The following is a 27,781-nucleotide window of genomic DNA, read 5'->3' on the forward strand; positions in this document are numbered from 1 at the left end:
ATGAAGATAAGAAGCATCATCATTCTCCTGTAGACATCACATCAATCAGCACCGGATTGTTTTTAATATTATTATTATTATTGTGGTTCTTCTCTCTCCAATGTGACTTTGTGCTTTAAGCACACACACACACACACACACACACACACACACACACACACACACACACACACACGGACGGACGGACGGTGCGCTCCATCACAGATCGCTCCTACAAGCAGAGCCAGAGACAGTCAGACTGACAGACAGGAGGATGAGAGGCTCCGCTCCTCCCAGACACACGGACACAAACACCAGTCGACCGGCGGGTAAGAAAGTGTTTTTATTATTGACATTTTAACAGGCTTTTTGCTGCTTTTATTTGTTCAAACTGTGGAGAAGTGCGTGTTTCCGACAGCAGTATAATAACAAGGAGGTTTGGTCTGGTCTGTCAGTGCTGTGTGCAGCAGCCTGTTCAAGACGTAAACAAGGCGACGTGCTGTCAGAGATCACAGCAATGGATACAATGTATCCATTGCTGTGATCTGTGACATTGTATCCAATGCAATGTGTGATTATTATAACAATCACACGTTTTAAAATAACCCTGGGACCAACCAACACAAACCAATGGCCAATAAGTGCATATTATTATGTTGATTGCTGTCTATTATTGTCACACTATTGGGAGCGAGTTTTAGGTTATTCAAATGCTTTATTATGCAGTCGATATGCTGTCATTATTATTGAGTTGCATTTTTTATTCTGACAGTGGACACGACCATTATTATCATTCGATGATGTGTTTTTTTTAAAGGGCTGTTGTTGAAGATCAAATGTTTTAATTGTAGCTATGAATAAACAGTTTGAATAAGAGTAATCAGCCTACTGTGTAAAAATATAGAGGTGTATATACAGTATGTTTACGGACAAAGCCATGGTTAACAGACACTTTCAGTGAAGATACAGTGAGTGAGTGCAGAACACTGCAGGCTAAATCGGGAAATGACATGCCCTGCAGCCCCGCCCACCTTACATGCTCTGCAATCACAGCTGCTAGGCAATGTTGCCATGTCTGCTTATTATAAGCGACTTTGGGCTTGTTTTTTCTGTGAAGTCGCTTGTTTGGGCTTGCTTGCTATAATATCCAGCTACCAGAATCAGGGCCGGCACACCCATGGAGTTCGGAGTCAGCGTTGGAGAGGGTATTGGGATAGCTGCTTCCCGCACCGTTAATGTACTTGCACAACGTACAGTTGTATGAAACTCTGTGATTGCGCAATAATTTTGCGCCCCAGTGCCGGGAGTCCTATAATGCGATATATACGTCACATTTTTGCAGTTTACACAGCGCATGCGTGGAGATACTAGCCCAGCAGAGCAGAAAACCCTCAGTTAATATCAGCCTACATTTCAGTTAAATGTCAGATCTTAAATCGACATGTAAATATGAGATAAATGCATTAATGTGTAACTGAATTCAATCCGAGAAATTTTTCACTTTCTATCTATTTTCAGTCAATCGCGGTAATGCCCGTGCTCCATAACTTAGCAACCCAAGTCGCATTAATATTTCAGTCATTTTCGTGTCATGTAGGCCTACATCCCAAATACAAATTGTGATAAGATCGTGGATCGTGATTCTGCCTGAAAAAATAGACATGATATGATATTTTTGCCATATTGCTCACCCCTATGAATGGTTATATCAGCATGCCCATATATGGGCATATACTGATGACATCAGGGATCTCCAATTCTCCATATATGGGAATAAAAGGGACAAGGACTGACAGACACAGAGATCTCCAATATATGGGCATATCAGTCAGATCGGCGGTGCCACGTAGGTGTGAGGGCCGTGTAGCGGCCCGAATTCTAGATGTGATATGACTCTAGACAAATATTTTATGCCACGGAGCACAAAAGAGTTGTTTAAATGTGTTGTCAAAACTATTGCAAATATTGCACATTTCTTTCAAGATTTTTTTGAAAATAGCCGATGTAATATGTGTGCTCATGTGGTCGCTTCTTTTGGGCTGGTTTTCATAGACGTGGTTGCTTATTTCTTTCGCAGAATCTGGCAACACAGCTGCTAGGAGGAGGGGCTAATACTGTGTGAACAAACTGTTGTCTATTTCCTGTTCTGTTCATAACACAATACACTAACAGAATGTGTGGTAGGATGTGTGACACAACAATACACTAACAGAATGTGTCCTAGGGCAAAAAAAAGAAAGAATGTGTGGTGGTGGTATGCCTACTACAAACACAACAGTGTTTGTTGTGCCTGTGTTCTCTCTATAAACACTGGCACAAATATATTTCCAACCAAACAGATATGTCTCAGAACCAATATCTGACCAGCCACATCATGGACAGCTGCTATTAGCCAGTGGAGTAAAGTAACTAAGTACATGTATTCAAGTGCTGTATTTAAGTACAATTTTGAGTTTTTCTTTTTTTGAGTATTTACAATTTTCAATACTTTTACTTCTACTCCACTGCATGGAAAATATTATACTTTTTACTCCACTACAATTATATGATTTGATGATTTTAAAGGTCGGGAAACCGCCTGTGATGTGCTGTCTGCTATGTTTTGGAAATGATGAACGTGCCAATAATATTATTATATTCTATAGCAGCTGTAGAGCCTTTACCTTTAAGCCTACTGCGAGGGGCAACTGGGTTGAGTTTAGTTGGACTCCTGCATGAATTCCATGTCCAGAGCTGTTGTATCATTTTGGATAATGTCAATCCATTTATTGACCATAAATCATAGATACACTACACAATATACTCAAACAAAAGCATTGACTGCCGACCTACGTGGCAACATGTTCACGGTCAAAAATGTTTTTTCCCCCATTGCGCACCTGGCCACAATCACCAGGTATAAATTAGTTACCACCCCCTGTGGTGGTTGCCATGGTGAGTAATAGTGCCACATCTCTGCACCATGAGGTAGATATTAGGGCCACCCACTGTGATTTAAGATGACGTCAGTGTCATTATCACCAAGGCCACATCGTTAATTTACATATAACAAAACAAAATAAATATAAAGGCATTTTGGCTCCAACAGCAGCCTATACTAGCAGCTAGGGGATTGGAGGGCGAGAAAGGCCTGAGATACTTGTCCTATTCTGGCTCTCCGCCCTGTGTGTTAAGACAGAGAGCGGCGGAGCACAAGCATCTCATTGTACTATAATACACATGACAATACAGTTGAACTGAACTGAACTGAACTGAACTGAACTGAACTGAACTGAACTGAACGTTTCATCTCCTCTCATACCGTATTTGGGTTACGGCCCTGTTGCTCCACATGCAAGTCTGACTGAGTTGTTGCACCGACCATTCCGGTTACCCGCACGTGTGTGTGTGTGTGTGTGTGTGTGTGTGTGTGTGTGTGTGTGTGTGTGTGTGTGTGTGTGTGTGTGTGTGTGTGTGTGTGTGTGTGGCAATATACGTAAATAACACATACATTTACACTACACTATTCCCCAATGCAGTTAAACAAGAAGGCAGAGTCAAAACATTAGCAAAAATGTACTTGTGCCCTGATTATTTCCTTGTTAGAGGATACAGAATAGTGTGTTCTAGAGTAGTGTGCTCTTATACAGGTCACCAAAACTAATTATTTCAGTGCTATTTAAAATGTGTGAGTGTGTGTGTGTGTGTGGGGGGGGGGCACTGATCACTTTATATGATCACTTTATACATAATACAGTATACTACCTTACTAACCATAATGACTTCCCTAATTCTCTCTCTCTCTCTCTTCTCTCTCTCTATTCTCTCTCTCTCTCTCACACACACGTGCACACACACGTGCACACACACGTGTACACACACACACACACACACACACACACACACACACACACACACACACACACACACACACACACACACACACACACACACACACACACACACACACATTGTATATGCATCAATGCTGCCATCTCATGGACATTTTTAGTAGCCTGGTTCCAGACGAATCTGCCATTGCAAAAAAAAAAATCCCTTGGCAGATTAGGTCTGGCCCCTCTCAATAGAGATTCCATTTCTCTCCCTCCGAAGTTGCGAGGGACCTTTTTTTTATTTGCCCCTCAGAAATGCAGGTTCCACACAGAGATTCCAGACTAATGTCTATGCAGTGATATTAGTCTGGCCATGCCAGGCTACATTTTTTAGCACATACACAATATCTCTCAATAATAATAATAATAACAACTAGAAAAAGTGCTCCTCGGAGCACAAGTCTCCGCCAGCAGACTTGTGTTGGGAATGTTGGGAATGTTCTTATGTTCTAATTCTTACAAAAAATAGAACATGTTACTGTGTCATAGTAACATGACACAAGTGTCCTATCCGTCTGTATAACTGTCCTATCCGTCCTGTCTGTATAAGGGTCCTATCCGTCCTGTCTGTATAAGTGTCCTATCCGTCCTGTCTGTATAAGTGTCCTATCCGTCCTGTCTATGTAAGTGTCCTATCCGTCCTGTCTGTGTAAGTGTCCTATCCAATTGTTACAGTATCCGCCATTTCTCAGCCATTTCGTGATTATTCCTGTCTTACCTCACTTTGAAAGAGGCACAGACTCCTTCAAAGTGACACATATATTTATAGGCCGCTATACGTCACTAGCCAATCAGATCACACTATTTCACCGTATTGTCACGTGTCACGTGAGGCTTGACCAATGTTAGTCCCAGTTTCAGAAAGTGAAAACAAACTCTCCTGGCGGAGACAATAAACAATAATAATAATACAGTTGTAGCCTAATAATATAGTGTTACAAACATGTATCCAAAATTCTGTAAGGTAGGCTACAGTACAATAATGACCAATGAATGCAAAACATGTTTTTCAAAATTGAAATGAAAAAAAAAATCAATTAACACTAATTGCTTACTTAGTATTAACACCCAGATGGTGCATTCATGTCATCAGTTAATTACAGTGTTGACTCAGTGAATGGCTAGTGTATAGGACAGTGGTTCTCAACCTGTGGGTCAGGACCCCCAGGGGGGTCCCCACATGATTTTTGGGGGGTCCTCAGATGACAGTGAAGTGACAATTTAAGGACATTTAAGACTTTTTTTTCTTTATTGCATCAGAAGTGGATCAACAACTATATAAAAACTGGTCAAACATTGGCCTAATTGTCATGTCATGGCGTTGCGAAGAATTGTGAGCTTGTAGATCTGCTATTTAGTCAAATTACATTTTACATTACATTTAGTTGAGTCAAACTAAATGTAATGCCTCAACTCCTACATTTACAAAGAAGGTCTCCCAACTAAGTAAAGTCTGAACTGGGAAAAACAGCCTTTTTGTTTTATTGCACCCCCCAACCACTTGGAATGACTTACATTTTAAATTAAAGATGTGTTCTCCCATAATAACATAATAACACATGGTCAATTTAAATTAAAAATTAAAAATTGTTTGCAGACATGTGTACCCACAAATGTCTGCAACTGCGTCTAAACTTGTGTGTATTGTCACATGTTAAGGGGAAGTTTCAGTTTTGTTTTGTTTTATCATTGCTCAAAAAATAGCAGATCAAAGCTTGCAAATCTGCTACTTTCACAATTTTGGCCTCTTTCTTATAGTATTGTGTGTTATTGGTGTGAAAATGAAATTGTACTCTTGGACTGTGATGATGTATCTCGACGACACACTGCAAATAAGGGCCACAGCCCACAACCTCAATATATTTTCGAGAATAAATAAAGGTTTGAATGAATGGAGGAGAGAAAAAACAAAAACATAACTACTACTACGACGCTAGAGGTGCTGCTGCGCGCATATTCCAGTAACTACGGCCCTGCTCGTTATTTTCACCCACGGTCTCCTCTTCAAGTATAACACCACGTGACCATGTGACCCCGCTGGGCTGCAGAGCAGGCAGCGGATGAAACTAAAAGACCACCAGACAGTCTCCTTCAGAACATCATCATCACAGCAGGACCCCCTCTGTCTGTTGGCTCAGCTACTCCTCCTACAGCCGGGGACCACCACCCACCTCCCTCCATTTGTTCACGGGGAGCAACCAGAGAGGAATGGACGAGAACCCGGGACCACCGAGAGAGTTGACCCAGAACCCGCTGAAGAAGATCTGGATGCCGTACAAAAATGGCCTTCCTGAGAAACACATTTCTCAAAGAAAGGGTGCGTAGAGAGCCGAGCCGATCCGATTCCCTAGCGACGTGGCAGGCGACGCTTTTTAGACGTTAGAATGAGTTTTCCTTTAACGCTATGTTACCTTTCAGCCGTTGCCCCGCACACACCCGTGTAGCGCAGCCTCTCCGTCTGTACTAAAATACAAAATATACTTTCGCTTCTCACCAAAACAAAGAGAGTTTTAAGATGTTGAAAGCCTATCTTCCTTAGTGGGAAGTGGGACCACTCACTCCCCCCCACCTCACGTCTAAAATACACTTTTTAGGACGGAAAAGAAAATATTCCACCGGATGGAAAAAACGCTTTTGTTGCTCCACTACGCCCCCTACAGATCTTGTCAATAGAAAAGTTCCATTGACCAAATCTGTAGGGGGCGCATGTTTTTTCCCCCATCCATTGGAATATTTTCTTTTCTGCCCAAAAAGTGCATTTTAAACGTGAGTTGGGGGTCTCAGAGTGTGCCCACTAAGGAAAGTAGGCTTTCAACATCTTAAAACCGTCTTTGTTTTAGTGAGCAGCGAAAGTGTGTTTTTTATTTTGACTAGAGATTAGAGGCTGCGCAGCCTGGTGTGTGCGGGCAACGGCTGAACAGTAACAGCGTTAAGAAGGAGAACTCCTACTAACGCTATGGACCAGAGCTAGCAGGCAGACAACGTTTTCTAGACCAGAGCGGCGTGCATTTTGTCGTGTTTTTTATCTTTTAATCTGGCGCTCAGACTGAGTCACCAAATGACACTATAGTTCCGAGAACTTCCCACAGAAAGGATGTTGTTGTTGACATGTTTCAGTCACTGAGTGCAGATTGACTGCATCATCACAGACCAGAAGGACCCAGAACATTATTAACATTGATCCTTTTTAGTGATGCAGCAGCTACTGTAGCCATTATTGGTTGTGTTTGTTATGTAACTAGTGCGTGGGGGTTGTTTGGTATTTGTTGCTGAAAATGAAGAGACTGACTGACCCGCATTGATGAGAAAGAAAGGACTGGTAATAATAGGGATGTCCAGCAGTGTTGCCAGATTTTGCGAGAGAAATAAGGACAACCAGGTCCTAGGAAAACAAGCCCAATAAGAAGCAACTAGGCTATGGCTATTTGAAAATACACCTTGTAGATCTGCTATTTTCTAAAAAAAATAAATAATAATAATTAAAGAAAAATATAGTAATTTTTTAATGTATTTTAAACATTCTAACAACAAATCTGGTACAGGGGTCCCATGGCACAATATATTTTCAGATGGGGGTTGGTTAGTTAGGGACAAATGCATGTTAATTTGGGGGGTCCTTGGCATGAAAATGTTTGAGAACCACTGGTTTAAACAACAGTAGGAAACAAGCCAAAATATTACAAATGAGCCCAAAAAAACGCAACCCGCAACTACCAATATTTACAAGCGACTTTACAGACAAACAAGCCTACAGTCGCTTATAATAAGCAAACATGGCAACACTGATGTCCAGCACAACATTGTTAACTATCCCAATGCCCATTTGCCCTGTGGATGATGCCCTGATTGCCCTCTGTTGTGTGATTTGCCCTGTGGATGATGCCCTGATTGCCCTCTGTTGTGTGATTTGCCCTGTGGATGATGCCTCTGTTGTGTGGCTGGTAATCGTGTTGTGTTCAGGACATGCATGGTAAAGCAATTGGAGGTGCCATGCATAGTTCAAATTAGTTATTAGAGGAGGAAATGGCCTATTATACTGTACGATATGTCTGTCTGCCGATAAAAGATTTCTGGCATCTGTTTGCAAGTTAAACATTCCCTTTGACAGTCATTCATTATTTACCCTTGGGCTTTTACCAGCTTCTGTTGAGTCATCAGTGCTGTCTAAGGACACAGTCAGTCAAAAGCCATTCAATCTAATGTTATTGAATTGAATTCACTTGATTTAGCAAATGCAAGAGTATTGAAGAATATAATTGAAACTATTTACACAGAATCCTTATGATCATAGATATACATGAGGATGTTAATGTTTGATTGTGCGTACTTGACAATATTTCTCTTGTGTGTCATGACTCTCTTTCATTTAATAGTTGTAAAAAAGAAAGATCTAATGATAAAGTGCCGTCATCTTACTATTAAGATGTCTCTTACTAAAGAGGCATCTTACTAAAATCCAGTGATGGAAGAAGTACTCACGTATTTTACTTAAGTAAAAGTATAAATACCCTACTGTAGAAAGTCTAGTACAAGTTCGGTATTCAAAATTACATATACTTAAAAATACCAAAAGTAATAGTGCTCATTTATGCAGACGGCCCCATTTCAGAAGTTTTCAAATGTATAAAATGTATAGAAAATCCTTTGAAAATAGCAGATCTACAAGCTCAACGCTTCGCAAAGCAATGCGTTGTGAGCTTGTCGATCGGCTATTTTCAAATTGCCTGCCAAAGTATAAATATATAGGACAGGTCTGAAGTGGTTTCGTAATAATAATCAAAATCTTCAAAGTAACTAGTAACTAAAGTTTCCAAATAATTGCAGTGGAGTAAAAGTACAATATTTGTCTTTGAGATGTAGTGGAGTAGAAGTAAAATGATTGAAAATTGGGAACACTCCAGTAAAGTAAAAAACATTTTAATTAAGTACAGTACTTGAGTAAATGTACTTAGTTACTTTCCACCACTGTTAACCTAGTCTGCTGTGTAGACTCAGACTGTAGACAGGGTGTGGAAACAAACACAAAGTTAATCTCCACTCCCTCCAGATGTCTTTATTGACCCCCCATTGCTTCATTCTGTGACCTCTGCTCATTGTTGACACAATTCCCCCATCCTGGTTACAATGTGACTGGGCTTTCACTCTGCTGGGCACAGTGTAGCAAATATCAAGGTTGGTGTCTGATCCTCCGACCTAACCCATTAAGACCAGGAACGCATCTCTGTCATTTTAGATTTCTTAGGCTAATCAAAAATAGCAGATATACAAGCTCATAGCGCGGCACCGAGTGCCGCTCTATGAGCTTGTAGATCTGCTATTTTTTTTAAATCGTGATAATGTGTGCAAATCTTTGAATACATATTTTTTGAAGCGAACATTTGTAAAATGTTTTTTTTTCCAGGGACCTCCAGAAGCAAAGATTTGAGTTACAATGAGCTTGTATATCTGCTATTTTTGAATAGCCAAAAGTATAAAATAATGGTTAATGGTTATAATGGAGGGGGGAGGAGCACTAAACAAATCATACAAAGAGAATAGAGTTGTACACCAAGAGATTTGTACAAATGTTTTTCTTACTTTCATTTTTGATGTGCAATGTTTTGTGGTGAAGCTGCAGGGCTCGCCAATAAGTATATCATTAAAAAAAGCTACTGTTGACCCGTTGTAAAGAGCAAATTTCAAAAGTGGTGTGGATAATTGTAGCACTTTGGTTTTAAAAACAAAAGCTGTGTGGGGGTTAAGAGTTGCTGTGAAGCACGGATAAACATCAGTGTATTATTATTGTCATTTGGACAGTTAATTTCCCCAGCAGGCGTTTTTGAAAGGTTTCTTTTCTCTCTCTGTTTCCAGTATGTATGACCAACTGTCCTACGCTGATCGTAACAGTAGGTCTCCCTGCCAGAGGAAAGACCTACATCTCCAAGAAGTTGACCCGATACCTCAACTGGATCGGCGTGCCCACTAGAGGTACTGTTCCACAGCTCAGAGAACCGTACGCCACCGCACGCTAGTGAAGAGTAAATCGATTATATAATAAAAAATAGCATCAATGTGACGTGAGCTTGTAGATCAGCTACTTTGATCTATGTTTGTGCGATACCATTGTATGACAAAGCGTAGAGTAGGACTTAAGTGGTAGAATAGGATAATCGATTTAGTAGATTATAAAAAATCTATTAGATTTTCATTGCCATTGATTTGTTGATGTTTATAAAAATGACGATGCATAACCATTTCAAACAGTGTCAAACACTAATCTCTCACTCTCCCTTCCTTGTAGAGTTCAATGTTGGGCAATATAGGCGACAGTGTGTGAAGATCTACAAGTCCTTTGAGTTCTTCCGTCCAGACAACGAGGAGGGCTTGAAGATCCGACAGTGAGTCAGCCTTTACAGTCTGTTTAGCACAGGTGGTCTGACTACTTTGACCACTACATTGACCACTTCACCCTGTTGTGGTTTGACAAATGTAAACCACTTTCAGTCTGGTGTCCATATTTTTGGAGGCAGGTATTTTAGATCGGCTATTTTTATGCCGCTTGACGCCATCGTCTGATGAAGTATTAAAAAGGGCTTAAATGGTTAATGGTGTCTACTCTGACCTAGAACTTTGAAGTTGCTGTTGATCAGAGCGTTGGGCTAAACGCCTAAATTGTAACTTGACTACGTGTAGCTCCTCAGTCCTAGTCTTCCTGGATCTTTCATCGGAATTTGATACTCTAGAGATCATGACATTTTGAAATCACGACTTGAACATCATGTTGGTATCTCTGGCACTGCCCTGGCCCGATGTCTAAATCTACCCACCCCTCACTGCCAATGCCAATAATTCACTTCAGCCCCTGCAGGACTGCTTGGATGATGTTAACATCTGGATGGACACAAACTTTTTAAATCTCAACGAAAGCAAAACAGAATTATCTTTTTTTGGGGCATGACACTGCTCCATCCACCAATACCCTGGGTTCCCTCAGCTCAAACATCTGTTCCTCTGTCAAAAACCTTGGTGTCACCTTTGACAGTACCCTAACACATAAGCTCAGTTGTTAAAAGTAGTTTCTTTCAAATGTTAATCCAGATAAAAGCCTATCTCCCACCTAAACAGCTGGAGATGGCAATCCATGCCTTTTATATCATCAAGACTGGATTATTGCAACTCCCTATTCACCGGTATTGACCAGTCTTCACTCAGGGGCCTGCAGCTGGTGCAAAAAGCGTCTGCTCGCCTCCCTACTGGCACAAAAAAGCGCAAACACATAACCCCAGTTTTAGCTGCACTGCACTGGCTCCCTGTCAATTTTTATTTGTGATTATATTATTATTTGTTTATAAATCTTTGCACGGGCTGGCCCTTTTATACTTATCTGAACCTTCGGAGCCTTTACACCCCACACAGAGCACTGAGGTCTGCCGACAAGTTGCTCTTGGAGGTTTCATACTGATGAGTAGGAGTGACCTTTGCTGGCCTTTGCTACCGCCTTTGCTGGCCTTTGCTACCGTCGCTCCTAGGCTTTGGAACAGCCTGCCCATTCACATTAGAAGTGCTCATTCTATTGAGACTTTTAAAGCCCTTCTCAAGACACACTTTTTTTAATTAGATTTTAATCACATTTGAGTCTATGTCTTTATCTGATTTGGTCGCACTTTGGTCGATTGCAATTGTTGTAAATGTTCTCCGTAAATAAAGCTTGATTTGATTTGCTTTGACATGTCCCTGTGTTGTTTGCAGACAATGTGCGTCAGCGGCGCTGAACGATGTGCGACAGTACCTCACAGATGAAGGCGGACAAGTGGCGGTAGGTCACACTGATATCATGGGCCAAATGCTGCTGCGTGGTCCTTTTTAAAAGGCTGTCCCAATATTGTGGGATTATGAACCAGATTAACAATAGTCTTTTTGATAGGGATTATGGGTGCCCCTGTGTCCTGTACCCCCCTGTATCCTATCCGCTTTGGTTTTGTGCCATCTGTTTGAGTTTGTGTTTCTCTTGTGTATTCCATGTGTACTCTTAGGTTTTTGATGCGACAAACACGACCAGAGAGAGGAGAGACACCATCCTTCAGTTCGCTGAGCAGAATGGCTTTAAGGTGCGTTGTCGTTAGATTGCAAGGCATTGAAGGGATAGTTCACCCAAAAAGTACATTTTTTCTATCGATTAGTCACCCCATGGAGACTTGAATTGATGGATTTTTTGTTTTGTTTTTGATGACCAGCGGACCGGTAGGCAGCGGTTCCGGTAGGAGACACAGAGGAGACTCTCTTACCGGAACCGCTGCCAGTCATCAAATTATTGGTTTAGGAATATGACAAAAACAAAAATAATGTCTCCTTGATAGAAAAAAAGTATTTTTGGGGGTGAACTATCCCTTTTTAAGGTTCATAACAGCAACGGAATAATTATGATTTACCGCTCAGCACGCACATGACTTCAAGAAGTCTGAAAATGGGGAAATGGAACGGTAATAAGTGCATTCACAGCTGTTGCGGTCCTTCCTCTTCCTCTTCCTCTGCCTGAGTGCAGGGCACAATTTTTTTAATGCTTCCGCTTAACAGTCTGTACATTGAAAGTGTTGAAAAGCCGCAAAAAATATACCGGAGAGGTCAAGAATGTTCAGAATATGTAATGAAAAAGATCCCTGATTCTTGCCTCCCTACACTGGCTCCCTGTTCGTTACATGATTCAGTTTAAGACTTTAATGTTTGTTTTTAAGTCCTTAAATGGGTTGGCACCATTGTATATATCGGAGCTTCTACCTCCAAATAACTCTACAAGGGTCTTGAGATCTACTGACCAGTCACTCCTTAAGGTCCCAGCAACAAAGCTGAAGACCCGGGGAGATAGATCATTTTCCGCCGTAGCGCCCAAACTGTGGAACGAGCTTCCACCCCATGTTAGAGTGTCTCAAACCCTGTCTGTGTTCAAATCACATTTGAAAACTCACTTGTACTCATTGGCCTTCGAAACGATTGAAGAGACTGAGAGTTGCTTATTATGTTGTCCTGTTTATTGTGTATTGTTTTGCTCTAGTATATTTTAGTATTTTTTTGTTACTGAGTGTACAGCACTTTGGCTCAACACTGTTGTTTTAAATGTGCTCTATAAATAAAGTGGATTGGATCCCGTGTTCTTGGAGGCTGCATAGAACCTTATGGCTTTCCCCTTTCCTCTCTTTTCTGTCCAGGTGTTCTTTGTGGAGTCTGTCTGTGAAGATCCTGATGTCATACAAGAGAACATTGTGGTGAGTGGATTGAACACGTCTCCTCTTAGTTCAGGAGGAACACAAGTGTCTTTTTTTCCTGCTCTGCTTACTAGGCCTCCCTGTGTTCTTCTGTTTTAGCAAGTGAAACTCGGCAGCCCCGACTACACTAACTGTAACACGGAGGAGGCTGTGGAGGACTTCATGAAGAGGATTCAGTGTTATGAGAACTCCTACCAGACTCTGGATGAAGTCCTAGACAGGTGAGGGGGAGCAAGGCATACTTCTTAGAGCAGTGTGTTCATCAGTGGTATCACTCCAAATCCTCAAAGGAAAAAGAAAAAAACAACAACTAATAAATGACAATAATAATCCCCGTGGCTTTTTGCAAGTGAGGAAACAAACTCCATCTGTAAAAAAGTACCCATCTGTCATGTAGTGGCTCTTCTATCTGCAGTACTGTGCACTCTCCACAATCAAACGATTTAAAAGTCACAATTTGATTTGATTTCTGCTTATTTGATTTGATTTATATTTTGCTTTTTGTGAAACTTTTAATATTTAGAGTGAGGAGGTACGGTCGTTGTTGTGGAAATTAAATATTTCCTCGGTGAGAGAATGAAGAATAAATGTATTTTAGTAGATTTATTTGATTACAACAGATGGCAACAATATAATGAAAAGATGATATGAAAATGAAAGAGAGTAATGGATTGAAATAAGAACAGACAAAGTGCTAGAAAACAGCATCCGGTTGCCTCGGAAGGCAACAGAGTCTGACTGACACTGAACCCAGTGTTGGTGAAACTCTGTATGTACTCTGTGTTCATGCAGAGTTTCAGGAGGATGTAAGGTTAACAAATGTAATCAGACGACCCTGATGCAGTATTTTGTCTCAGCAGGTCTCCTTATCTCTCTTGTTTACCTTCCCTGCTAGGACACTCCATTCAGACATAATCACAACAATTATTCAGAATCCAGTCATACAGTATAAAGTAATACTTAAATAAGAGGAATATTGAATAATAATTTCATAATAGTAAATCAATAATTAAACAGGAATGTAAATTGAATTTCCGCTACAGTCGCGATGGCGCAAAATCAGAACGCCTCTCTGCTCAATGGCTCAATGACTGTGGGTGTATCTCTCTTCCACAACAACGCTCTGCCTAGGAAAGTGGCATTTATGAGTGGCACTCCTCTCGCAAAAATGTTGTTGTTTTCTGCTTGAGGAGGTGCCCAGAGTGCTCCGCCAAAAACCCTGGACCCTTGAGAGACGTTGAAACGTGATGCTATGGTGGGCGGTGGGAAGAGGAGCACTCCAGTGTGTGCTTTCTGTTGACTTAACCTATTCAAACCGGAAATGCATCTGTGTCATTTTTAGATTTCTTTGGCTATTAAAAAAATAGCAGATATACAAGCTCATAGCGCGACACCGAGTGCCGCACTGTGAGCTTGTATATCTGCAATTTTTGAAAAATCGTGAACGTTTGTGCACATCTTTGAATCCTTTCTTTTAAGCAAACATTTGTAACTCAAATCTTTGCTTCTAGGGATTCTACAAATCTTCTAAATCCTAACAGTTTTTTGAAAAAAATCTGTGGTTCTCAAACTTTTTCATGTCATGATGAACCCCCATAATGATATGTATTTGGCCGCGGACCCCCATCTCAACATACGTTATTATTTTCTTTAAAGATAAAGGCATTTGAAGTGGTCAAACCAGCAATATGTTAGGAAGTATTTTCGATAAAACCCTAATAGTCTCGGATATTTCCTAAAAGCAAATGTTAAAGCTTCAGTGTGTGATTTCTTCACCTGGCTGGCAGTATGTAGAACAGCAGGAACAATGTAAAGGACTGGCCCAATAAGCGGCTGGAAACAGCACAGAGTCAGGATGTAGATTGCAAACCAAAGGTGCTTTTATTCAGCCAAAGTGCACATACAGGATAAAAGCATCAGCAGCAAAAGGTGGCATGGTGGTCGGCCGCTCCACCATGTCCTAATACTAAAACTAAAGCTGAGTGTGTTTGTTTCTGGCATCCTTTTATACTCAGCTGAGCCAATCAAGTGTCAGTCAATCAATTGTGGGTTCAACCATGTTGCAGGTTACCTCAAACATGCAACAGATCTAAACCACACATTCCATTAAACATCTGCATCAATTCAATACCCCTGGTAAATACATATAACTTAAGCACCCTATTGCAACACAAACGTTATCACATTATTAGCAGCTTCCAATATACAACCCAAAACCCCCCTCTCTCTTCTACTGTGGTCCAGTCCAAACCCATATATGGTGCTCGGGCACCCTGGGGACTCTTTTGCCCGAACACCCTGGAACAGACAGACATAAGCAGTATTAAAATCACAATCCAACATCCCATATATATTGCCACATATTATATTGCACTAAAACATATTGCACATTCCTCTTATGGTATTGCACTGACTATATTGCACTTGCCCATCCTGATCCAATATTCTTGTGTGCAAATATACTGTGCAAAAGAGTAAAGTGCAAAATGCTGTGCAAATATAAATAAATCAATGAATACTGTTACAATATATAATGTGCAAAATAAGTGGTGTGCAAAATAGTGCCAATTATAAGTAACGGAGGACCTCTTCGTTACAAACAACATTATTAAAACATCATCGTTTTATAAGTTGTGTTAATGGTTTAGGAAACAGTGCTTGTGTGTGGGTGGGGGGGGCTCCTTTCTCACTGTTTCACAAATGGCATAATATGAGTTGGCCTCATTTTTTCCAGCTGTGAGACTTTATTTTTGCTTGAATCCATGTGTTTTGCTTTTTGGTTCTCTCTCTCTCTCTCTCCCAGGGATCTGTCCTTCATTAAGATCATGGACGTAGGCCGCCGCTACCTGGTGAACCGGGTGTTGGACCACATCCAGAGCCGGATCGTCTACTACCTCATGAACATCCACATCACGCCGCGCTCCATCTACCTGTGTCGCCACGGCGAGAGCGAGCTCAACGTCAAGGGCTGCATCGGCGGGGACTCCGGGCTCTCCCCCAGGGGCAAAGAGGTAACGGCATTGTCAATGGTGCATTATATAGCACTTTTATCCAAAGTGCTTTACATAGATTGTGCATTACATTCACACACACATTCATACACCGATGGCGGAGGAAACCATGCAAGGCACCAACCTGCTCATCGGGAGCAATTAGGGGTTCAGCGTCTTGCTCAAGGACACTTCGACGCTAACTCTGGGGGAACCCGGGATCGAACTGGTAACCTCACGGTTGCCATCCGGCCGCTCCACCGGCCACTCTACCCCTGAGCCACTGCCGCCCCATTACATTGTCAATTCAAGAATCTGTAGTGGGTGTGCTCAAAAACATAAGACACACAATGAGGAAAGACAAGAATTCACACTTCAAAGTATGAGAGATTTTGCTCGAGTGAAGGAGCCAAACTTGCATGACATGTCAATGCAACGGAAACCTGGTCTGGCTCGACTCATGCCAAGACTGACCTCGACTTAAATACCCCCCCCCCCCCCCCCCCACACACTCACACACACACACACACACACACACACACACACACACACACACACACACACACACACGCCTTCAGGGTGAGGTGTTAGCTGAAACAACTGCAGAAGAAAGATGGCTTCCTTCATTTTAACACCCTTCTGTTATTTGACAAAAACACATGGCACTAACACCTAGTACAGGAGATCAGAGTGAGTGTCACTAAACACTCCACAGCTGCTGGACACTCCACAGCTGTTGGCTGTTTGTGGGGAGAAAGATCCATAGAGCAGAATACATAATGTATATGTCATTTAGAGTTCTCTTAAATTAATAACATTACATATTTCAGATCTCCTTGACAGCATCGTGTTCGTGTTTTTTGTTGTTGTAAATTAATGCCCAACTTGATCATGCTACAGCGTCACACAAAAGAAGCAGATCTACAAGCTCGAAGCTTGAGCTTGTAGATCTGCTGCTTTTGCTACTGAATTTGAATCCTGAAAAGTAACAGTTTTTTTTATACGAAGAGTTGTGCCTTCAGAGTTTGACTCTTCTGGTGCAAAGAGAAATGAGGGTTATATGAGCAGAGTTGGTGTGTCACCCCACCCCCTTGCTTCAGGGACCAGATTTACCCCAAACCGGTTAGAGATTTGATCCCACATGGACCTACTTGTGCTTGTGGGACTTGTGCTGTTTTATCCATTTAAGCTGTTGGCTTTCTAGTCCACTTTCCCAGGATGAGGGGAATCATTCAGGTTTATCTTTCCTCCCCCATCCATTCACTGATTCTTCGTCCACTCTCTCTCTCTCTCTCCGTTGCAGTTTGCCCGGGCGCTGGGCGAGTTCATCCGGGCCCAGGGCATCAGTGACCTGAAGGTGTGGACCAGTCAGATGAAGAGGACCATCCAGACGGCCGAAGCCGTCAACGTGCCTTACGAGCAGTGGAAAGTCCTCAACGAGATCGATGCCGTAAGTCCATGGGGATTACAGTTCTCAGTCACCACGACCGGTTTCAAGTCATTTGGATTCCGCAGAAGTCAGCATGTCTTCTATGGAAGCGTGTCATGCACCCAAAATAGCACTGCGACGTGTTGTAAGCTTGTAGATAGCCTATTTTTGGTTATTCGTCAAACTAGCAATAGAATGCATCAATCTTGCAGAAACAACACTTGCAGAAAATCCTAATGATCTCAGATATGTCATAAAAGCAAAGGTTAACCCTCTGGCGTCTGGCGTTTTGTTTTAAAACACAAAATGACTATCCTTTTTTTTTGTCAGGGCTGGTATGGCCGCGACTTGAGCATCGATCTGCAATTTCTTTAGCTAGTTGGCTGTATGGCAAAACACCATCATTCTACATATTTGTGCTAATTGATAATGAAACTAGTGTGCTCCTTTCCCGCTGTTTCACAAATCGCATATTAGGCCTAACAAAATTATTCCAGTCGTGAGATTTTATTTTGCTTTAATCCATGAGTTTAAGTCCATTTGCTGCTGTTTTTGGTGGAGCAGCCTGCCACACATCTCTGTCTGTGCACCGGTAAACAAGGCTAACGTGTGTGTGTGTGTGTGTGTGTGTGTGTGTGTGTGTGTGTGTGTGTGTGTGTGTGTGTGTGTGTGTGTGTGTGTGTGTGTGTGTGTGTGTGTGTGTGTGTGTGTGTGTGTGTGTGTGTGTGTGTGTGTGTGTGTGTGTGTGTGTGTGTGTGTGTGTGTGTGTCCTCAGGGTGTGTGTGAGGAGATGATGTACGAGGAGATCCAGGGTCACTTTCCTCTGGAGTTCGCCCTGAGGGACCAGGACAAATATCGCTACCGTTACCCCAAAGGAGAGGTCAGATATCGTTTTTTTTAACATTGATGTTGTGTGGTGGTGCCAATGCCATGACGTGGGCCTGTCTGTATGTACCTTGGGATGTTTGCAGGAGGACACCGTACTGTCTGCCACTTTGAGCTCCTTTTAAGCTGATTTGTATGACGAGCTCACAGTTTAACAACAGCATCCAGATGGCTAATGACCACTTATGCCTCTTGCTAATGATTCCAGCATGAATAAGCTGCCTCTCAGACCGATCTGGCTAAATACCAGCATGGCAATAAGTAGAGCCTTCACTCCTGGTTCTCTTGCTAGCCCCCCCCCCCCTCCCTCTCCTCTCGGCACACAGGTTGTTTAATGTGTTTGCCTGAATTCCCCGTGGTGTGTTCCCATCTTCAGTCCATCTCATTACCTCCTCATTATTCTCACACAGAAAGATTGATACGGTCATTAGTTTCTGTTCCTTCCGCCCAGCTCGACAACACAGGCCCCACAGTACTGTGCTGACAGCCTGCTGGCTAGGCCTGTCACAATTATTACATAACCGTCTAATCACGATTATTTAAGATAATGACAGTAATCGTTTCCATGTTGAAATTTCTCACACATTTCCAAATATGAAAAAAAAAAGCAGAAATAGCAGATCTACAACTGACGTGTTGTAAGCTTGTAGATCTGCTATTTCTGCTTTTTCTTATACATGTATAAAAATTATTAAATATGTCAATAATGTCTTTCTGTATATTTCAGTTATTTGTCATATCTGCCCTGTGCAACTTTTGATTACGAAGCCTAAAAGGCTTCATATGTTCCGATACTGTTCAATGCCAAACAATTAAATTGTTAATCGCAATTATTTGAGTGACAATTAATCGTCAACTTAAATTTGTAATCGTGACAGTCCTACTGCTGGCTTCACATGCTTCTCACACACACCTTGATGGGTTTAGTTTCCACTCCAACTCAACTTGTCAGTCCTTGGCCTGTCGGTGTTTGTTCTGTGTCAAGGCAGTTCTCTTTCTCTGTCACTGTGTGTACTGAACACTTACTGATACTGTGTGTGTGTGAGACAGTTAGGAGATTTACTGCTATGTTTAGTTTTACGAGGCACAGTGAAAAGTCTAATGTGGCATCCTGACATGAATCATTGCAACATGAAGGCATCCTTCCTAGCAACCAATCTCTCACATTCACTAGTTGCTCTTTCTTTATTAGAAATACGTTTTCAAGATTGTAGAATGAGGGAAAAGAGGTTAAAAACTAAACTTAAATGAAATCTCCTCCTGATTGTGACATGTAGACTACACATAATTCTTGCCTTTCCAAAACGTAGTTGAATACTTCACCAAAAATGTATTTAACCCATTAAAACCGGGAAAGCACCGGTCTCACTTTAGATTTTAACCACTTTAACCATTATTTTATACTTTGGCTATTTATTTTTTTTAAATCGTGAAAATGTGTGCAAATCTTTGAATATCTAACCGTTCCTCTGCTCTTCCTTCAGTCTTACGAGGATCTGGTCCAGCGTTTGGAGCCGGTCATCATGGAGTTGGAGAGGCAGGAGAACGTGCTGGTCATCTGTCACCAGGCCGTCATGCGCTGCCTGCTGGCCTACTTCCTGGACAAGTCAGCAGGTCAGTCTTATTCGCTGCCACATGGTATGATTAAGGTTTTTACCACCATCATCAACACCAAATAAGAGCTGGAGATGTAGCAGAGCTGGTGAAGCTAGTTCTCCCCCGGGAGTCTTGCGTAGCCAGATGAGCTTGTAGCCCCTGCATTGAATTTAGATTTCAGCAGATGTATTGGTAGGCGGTGATCTCATACATCCGTTTACGGGAGACTAGTGCCTCCCCCTTGGTGTGACTCTACGAGTGCTCACAGCTGACCCGGTCGAGGCACTACACTGCATGTCATCCTCCCCTCTGTCCCACCTTTCCCGTGTCTCTGTTCACTGTCGTATCTAAAGCAAAAACTTCAATAAAATCAACAATGTGCATGAAACACACTGACAAACACAGGAATGAGGGTTCCACAATGGGAAGAAGCGAATGTAATCACTGTTATTGTAAATAACACCTCTAAAGAATGATAGATTAGAACACTACATTAACTTGGTGCTGTGTGCATTTCATTTCAAACAGAAGAGCTACCCTACCTGAAGTGCCCGCTGCACACTGTGCTGAAGCTAACGCCAGTGGCCTACGGTAAGTCTGGGCAAATGTTTCGAAAATAGCAAATGTTGAAACTCTTTGACATTTTTGGAAAATAGTGGCCAAGTGGTTAATGCTCAATGGTCAAAGTCACTGTCCACTATAAAAAGATCTTCTGCTGTCTAAACTAAGAATAAACCAACACTGTGTTCTGTGGCTTCAGGCTGTAAGGTGGAATCCATCTGCTTAAACGTGGAAGCGGTCAACACTCACAGAGACAGACCAGAGGTAGGTACTGTATATGTGAACACACATACTGTACACCACAGCTTGAACATTGTGTGACGGGTAAGAGAGGTCACAGAATGTCCCAAAACACAGGTCAGATGAGAAGATTATTTAGGTGCTACCTGTCATTGTTTCAAGTGCAACAACACATGCATTTGAATAGGATTCAAATGCATGCTTTTGGAAACAGTTTTATTAACAATAATAATAATGAAGAGCTGAGAGTAGGTGTTTACAGTGTATTTACTAACCCTGTTTGAGGGAGGTTATTTTTTACAAAGCATGGAAGGGAAGAAAAACTGTTGCTTAATGCCTTTTAATTTTCAACGACACACCCTGTAGTTAAATACGCCTCAAAGTGTGACTGTGTAAATATTGTTTTGTCAGGGAGCAATATGTCTTTGTACTTCTTTGTGACATTCACTGTATGGCAATGAAACCCTTGATGTTTATTGCAGCTCATTTCGAACTGAGCTCAAACAACAAAATGGCATGATTTATGACTCTGAACATGCAGGATAATTTGCATGCGATCAAGACTTGTTGAAGCTCATTTTTTAATATTGCTGAGCTCCTTCTTGGGGGCATTAAAAGGATTTTATGGTGTGTTGTTGTGGTTGAGAAATTTGATCTGGAATGATACTGATCCACTTTGATAGCTGCTGCATGCAATAACATTAATAAATAATAGATCTGGGCCTGTATGCAGCTCTAAGAGTAATGCTTTCTTTCGCTCATGACTCGCATCAGTATATATAGCACTGCTAACAAGAAAGAAACTGATGGAAATGGCGTGTTAGCAGTCAGTATGTACCTTAAACCAAGGAAGCTAAATTAAGGAAAGGACACCGACGGCATTTTCTCTATCCAGCAATTCCAGCCGGCAGATTCGTTGCACTGGGTGGCAAAATGCAGCCGAGACTTCGATGGAATACATTGGCGGCAATGAGGGCCAGGCGGACCAGCTTATAAATAATCACCATTTCTGAATGACTGAGAGACCTTTGTAAAAAAATACTCGGTCCAGGAAAATAAAAGAAGACGTATCACACATTGTTTTCTGCTGTGTTGCTTTTCGATGTGTACACTGTATGATTATATAAAGGTATTTAAAGGGCACAAAGTGAGTTTTTGAACGTGCCAAAGTATCGCATTATTGCCAATCTCGCGATACTACTGAGCCTTTAAAACGATAACTGCCGCTGTTTAGATGCCTCAATAAAACTACCTACTGTGCACATCGAAAAACCAGTGGTCACAAAACAACCTGTGATATGTCTTCTTTTATATTCCTGAACCGATTTAACTGACAACGGTCGCAATCGTTCAGAAATGGTGTTTGTTCACAAGCCGGCTCTCATACACTGAAGTGTATTTCATCGAACTTCCGGGTTTCGAGCCACCCATGAGTGTCATTGCGCATGCCCTGGCGTCCAGCGCTGTCTATTCCTTAATCTACCTTCCTTGCCTAAAACCTGGAGGCCAGTTAGCCACATTTCTAGTACTTTCCTCATAAGAGTTTCACATTTTATTTTAAGACGTAAATTACACCCGTGAATTTTTTAATCATTCTGTGCTTTTTGTTATTTAAAAAAAGGATTACTTGCATGTGGTTAGAAATGTGTATTAAAAAAAACGGTAACTGCCGGTTAAGCCATCTAAAAGAATAACAAGATCAACCTGTAAAATAATGAATCATCCCATTAAAGGGCAAGACCACTTTGGTAGAGGTTTGGGTTGTGTAGTTACCTTGCTATGATGTAACTCCAAAGGTATCAAAGAAATCAAAAATAATTGCTCCAGGAAGTTGACATTTTTATTAAAAAAATAAACAGTACTGGGTTTTGTGATGTTCTATATTGTCTGAATCAGCTTTGTTTGTGTTTGTTTATGTGCTAAAAGAGTGACTTTCACGAACATATTTTGAATGATCAATTTCTAATCAATGGAGCAATTATTTTACATTTCTTGTCCACCTTTGAGTTACATCATGGCAAGGTAAACTACACAACCCAAACATCTACCAAAGTGCTCTTGCCCTTTTAAATTGAAGCATGCTGCACCCTCTTCATCATCTTGATGGATGCAGTAACACTTGTGTGTAATCCCATCATGTTTCACCCCTGACCTTTTTGTCTTTTTTATCGTTGAAACAGAACGTTAACGTGTCGCGGATATCAGAGGAGGCTTTGGTAACGGTGCCAGCTCACCAGTGATACAGGGTCCCGGTCGCCCACTCACACCCCGGTGCCAGCTCACCTGTGAGTCAGGGTCCCCCCACTTCACCCACTCACCCATGGTGCCAACTTAACCAGTGAGACAGGGTCCCCCCTTCCTTCACCCACTCACACATGGTGCCAACTCACCCGTGAGCCAGGGTCCCCCCTTCACCCACTCATCACACCCCACCTACTCCACCCCCTCCGAGCAGTTTGCCCAATCAGCAGCAGTCATCTCTAGCTTTCTACTTCAGTGTTTTTTGGATTAGGTGAACATTTTCACAGTGCTGATACTTTTCTTCAAGAACTTTACAATGTGATGATAATCAACTGGAATCCAGTTAAATTGTGACGACTAGCCATATTGCCTCGGGTTTGTTTGTCAGTTCTCAGATTTATTTTTTTGGGAGATTTATGAAAAGCAGATGAATGATTTGTGAATCATCATTGGACTGACAACATGTGAAGCAAAGTAAAACTCAGCCATTTATCCCTTTGTTCTAATCAATTTAGTTCATGTTAATCATATTTGTCTGTGTATTTTGTATGTTATTGGTACCAGTCAGAAAACTATAAATGTCATACTGTGAGTAGCATTATGCTACATATATCAGGTCTGCCTTCCCGTTGCCACAATTTTTGCACAAGAAATATTTTTTTTGTAAGTTACTTTTTTGACCAATTAGTTACATGAGAATTGTATCTATAAGCCATAATCTCTGAACGATCCTGGAAACCCAGAAGCGCTTTAAGCGGTTTAATATTTTTGTTCGATATTTTGTTTGATATGTAGAATAATGTAGAGGTCTCCATAGTGCCTCTGGCATCATGGCCAGAACACAATTGGCTGTGTTTTTGCGGGTGGGAAGCTGGCACAGGGGAAGAAGACGACGTTCTCTGCACTAGCTACTGGTTGGGTCAGGTTGCCCGTTCATCGGGGAGCGGAACTGGGAGGGATAGCGTGTTCCTCCACATGCGTTATACGCCCTCCCCGGGGAAACTCCTCACTGTCGGGGGGGAAAAGAAGTGGCCTGGTGGCTTCCATGTGTATCGGAGGAGGACACGTGGTTGTTATTATCAAACCATAGGGGTTGTCAGTGACAGGAACTAATATGCTGTGCAGTGCAGGGGTGGGAATTGGCAAAATAATGGCTAAAATGGGGAGTGAAATAACGAGGTTCTTTGCTTCATATCATTCCTCAGAACTGTAATTTCCTAAACGATGTTTACTGTCTCTTTGAATAAACTTTACTTGATTAGTGCTGCTGCATTCGTGCATATATGTGCCCACAATCTTGTCGTGCTTTATTTTTGCCCGAAAATGAGAACATTAGCATTTTTAGATCCTAAATGTTATGATCTTGGTGATTGATGAGACTAAGCATGTTTGCACAGATGACTTGATGGGGTATCTTTTATAAGTCCTTTTGCTCAAATACAGGGGTTATTGGCAGGATTTTTTTTTTGTCCTGTGATGAACCCCTTACAAACTAATAGAGACTTTTCCTTGCTAATCAACCACAGATTATCCAATGTTCAGTATAATGACCTCTCTTTGCTCCATCTACTCTGCTAACAACAGTGCATACATAAGGTTCCCCCCTCATTCATATGCAAAGCTATCACTGGGAAGCATAATAAATCACTACTAGCTATTCACCAGGCTGCACAGAATGTCGATTGTTCATCAGACAGTAGTTCATTCTGCTTTGTGTGAGAATAATGACAATCTATACACATGCCATTCAAACTACACCTAATTTGTGTGATGATGCATTTGTTTATTTTTCATTTAAAAGTTCTGTTTTATATTAAAAAGGTACCGCTCAAATTATGCGAACTTAATCTGCAGTTTTTATTGCTACCACAAAGCATATACTGTCTGTGATTAATGCAATACAGCACAGTTATGAGGACGGCTATCAATAATGCCTGTCATAAACATAATCTCAATATTAGTGCCCCCTTTTCTATCAGTATTTTCAGGTGTATTTAAAGTGTTTTTATTTTTGACTTTAAAGTGGCAGAATGTTTAATTGTTGTGAGGCTTGCTTTGTACAGTATGTACCGTGGATCTAAAAAAAACTGGATGTGACACACAGCTGTGTTTCTCTTTTCAGAACGTAAACGTCCATCGAACAACTGAAGATGCCTTGCAGACTGTCCCGGCTCACTCTTGACCTGGCTTCTGTACACTGAAGTGGTGTGTGTTTGAAGTCTGAGGACCACTCTTCTTCCTCTGCCTCTCAGAGAACCTGCCTTGGTCCCATTACACCCAGAACCAACGTGCACTACTACCCCCCCACTCACACCAGTGTCTGCCTCACTCCCACCTCCTCCAGACCACAACACAATCTCCTTTTTGTGTAATAACCACTTAAGCTCTATATATATATATATACTTCGTTGACCGAAGTCCCCCTACTACAGGGTTTTTACTAGGCCCCTTCCTTTTTTTCTGCTCTACACCAAATCTCTTTGCGAACTACAGGCTCACAGCACGTTGCAAGGCGTTGTGAGCTTGTAGAGCTCGCCTATTTTCACCGAAGGTTTGCCCCCAGAATAGGGACACTAGGGTTCATGTGGATAATTAAATAATGATACAGAGGTGCTCGGTACTCTGCAGTACAGCCCATGGTCCGTGGATATCCTGAATGAATATTCGAGTATCTATATATGAGAGTTCCAGAGTTATCTTATTGCCAGTACACAACAACATAGCTACTGTAGACCCGGCGAATGGGAACGTGTCTCGCTTGCACACAGGGGTTGGAAACACTCGGGTCGTGGTTTAATTCCCTAACTCCTGTTACTGTACATAGTTTGGGTTTTATTACCGTGTGTTGATATTCATGTGAAGTGGAACTACCGTATAACAATGAAGGTTAATGTTGTGTTCAGTATTAACTGTGTGACTTATCACAACCCCTGTGATTTTACTGTGTGTTTGATGTGTTAACTGTGTTGGCAAATGATTGTTTTATATGCATATGTGTGACTAGACCGGTATATGTGCAATTTTGATAATATATGAAACTCATATCTATTTTGTGTGGTGATTCAGTGGTACGAAATAGATTAGGTCATTGTTTTCCTGCTGATTTCCAATATGACCAGTCTAATTCATCCCTATGGAAGTTATATTGACGATAAACAAAATGATTATTTAAAAATATATATATGTTGAAATTAAATTCTACTGCTTGTCCTTGGAGATATACATTTAATAGAAGGAAAGTGATGCTAATTCCAAATGTTCAAATTGAATCTTGCTCCACAGTATTTTTTATCTAATTGTAAGAACCCAAGGCATTTGGAATGCAGAAATGTAACGTTGCTCAAAGCGGTGTGTTATATGAGGTTTTACTCCACTATGTATCTGCCAAGCCAAACAAGCTGCAATCTAATAAAATGGTGTTATTTTTATACATAAACGTGTTTAATTCACTCTTCAGCTGTCTTCAAATAAAGGTACAGTAAATGGTGATAATAAAAGGGCTGCAACTGTCAATTTTCTTAGCCATTAGGGCCAATTACACGAAAGGAGAATTAAATAAGCCTGGATTTAAGTCAAATCCAGGTTTGACAAAAGTCTGGTCCGTACAGCCTGGTTTATTCCGTTCCATGAACGCCAAGCCAGTCCCAAGACTCAAGACCCAAAAGAGAAATTTGATGTCTCCCCGAGAGCCGGGACCCAAGCCTCAAGACTCTTGAGCTAAAAAGTTTGTGAACCACTGCCATTTAGAACAGTGGTTTTCAACCTTTTTCATGCCAAGGACCCCTAAATTGATACATTTAAAAATAAGGATGTCAACCGGGGCAGGGACAGTAGCTGGTATTATAATTATTTTTATTTTTATATAAATGCATTTGATTTTACTACAAAAGGCAAACAGTCACGTGACTATCAAGTATTTTGGTCTCATGTTGTTGCCACCTGCTGCTTGAAAAAAGTCAATGCAGGGCTTTATAAAGCTTTGACGACATAATTATTAATAGCATTTTTTTTTATTGTGTATATACATTACATAGATAAATTACTGATAGCATTCTTTCTATGTTGGTGGGGAAATGTAAGGTTTGTGCGATGAATCTAAAACTTGCCTTACATTTGGGGGGAAACAATAATTGACAATTATGCATTATGAATTCCACTTGTGCTGTCCTCCTAATGGTGTGTCTAACCATTAATTGGCAGCCAGCCAAACTCCCTTAAAACAACACAAGGAGTCAGGATGTAGCGTTCTAGCTCCAGTTTTTACTGATTTGATTTGTGCATGAACAAGGAAGTAAACTGAAAATACAGAAACAAGAAACACAAAATATTCCATCAGCAAACATTCATCAGACAATTAGATAACATTTCAAATAATGCAAATAAGTAAATACATTTACTTAGAGATAATGCTTGCGTTGGTTAAACAAGGAATAGCACAAAACATTTACTGCAACAAACACTCATCTGCTCTCTACAGAGTGTGCTCCTAAAATGACTGAGCTTGGCCTGTGCCTTGATTACTTCAATACAGAACAGGTGCTAATCTTCAAATCAAATACACTCAGGCCAGGTGTGACCACCTCAATTACCCATCCCTAGTCCTACTGCTGCAATACCACATTAAACCAGTGGGTGGTGCTAAACATCAAAATAACTGCCTGGAGGCAGAACACCACTTAATAAACTTACAATATCACTGCCACCGTTCACTTAGACTATGGGGTTGGGAAAAGCCATCTAAAACTTAAA

General features: G+C 41.3%; 1 protein-coding gene across 5 annotated transcripts; it reads left to right on the top strand.

The window, feature by feature from the left end:
• pfkfb4a (6-phosphofructo-2-kinase/fructose-2,6-biphosphatase 4a) lies at positions 1-26,484 on the top strand. Of its 5 annotated transcripts, XM_084061235.1 has the most exons (15): positions 5,879-6,168; positions 9,702-9,818; positions 10,132-10,228; positions 11,580-11,646; positions 11,864-11,938; positions 13,034-13,090; positions 13,190-13,311; positions 15,894-16,101; positions 17,384-17,530; positions 18,285-18,389; positions 19,879-20,008; positions 20,519-20,581; positions 20,751-20,815; positions 22,972-23,076; positions 25,155-26,484. In XM_084061235.1, the coding sequence occupies exons 1-14, from the start codon at positions 6,060-6,062 to the stop codon at positions 23,029-23,031; spliced, it is 1,422 nt and encodes a 473-aa protein (XP_083917361.1). In that variant the 5' UTR covers positions 5,879-6,059; the 3' UTR covers positions 23,032-23,076; positions 25,155-26,484. The 5 variants fall into 5 exon arrangements, with proteins under 5 accessions (XP_083917364.1, XP_083917361.1, XP_083917362.1 ...); XM_084061238.1 differs by lacking the exons at positions 5,879-6,168; positions 25,155-26,484 and adding an exon at positions 1-308 and having other exon boundaries at positions 22,972-24,720; XM_084061236.1 differs by lacking the exon at positions 22,972-23,076.
• Positions 26,485-27,781: the final 1,297 nt, after the last annotated feature.

Source organism: Gymnoscopelus microlampas (assembly GCF_963454915.1).
Source record: "Gymnoscopelus microlampas genome assembly, chromosome: 7".
Lineage (NCBI taxonomy): Eukaryota > Metazoa > Chordata > Actinopteri > Myctophiformes > Myctophidae > Gymnoscopelus > Gymnoscopelus microlampas.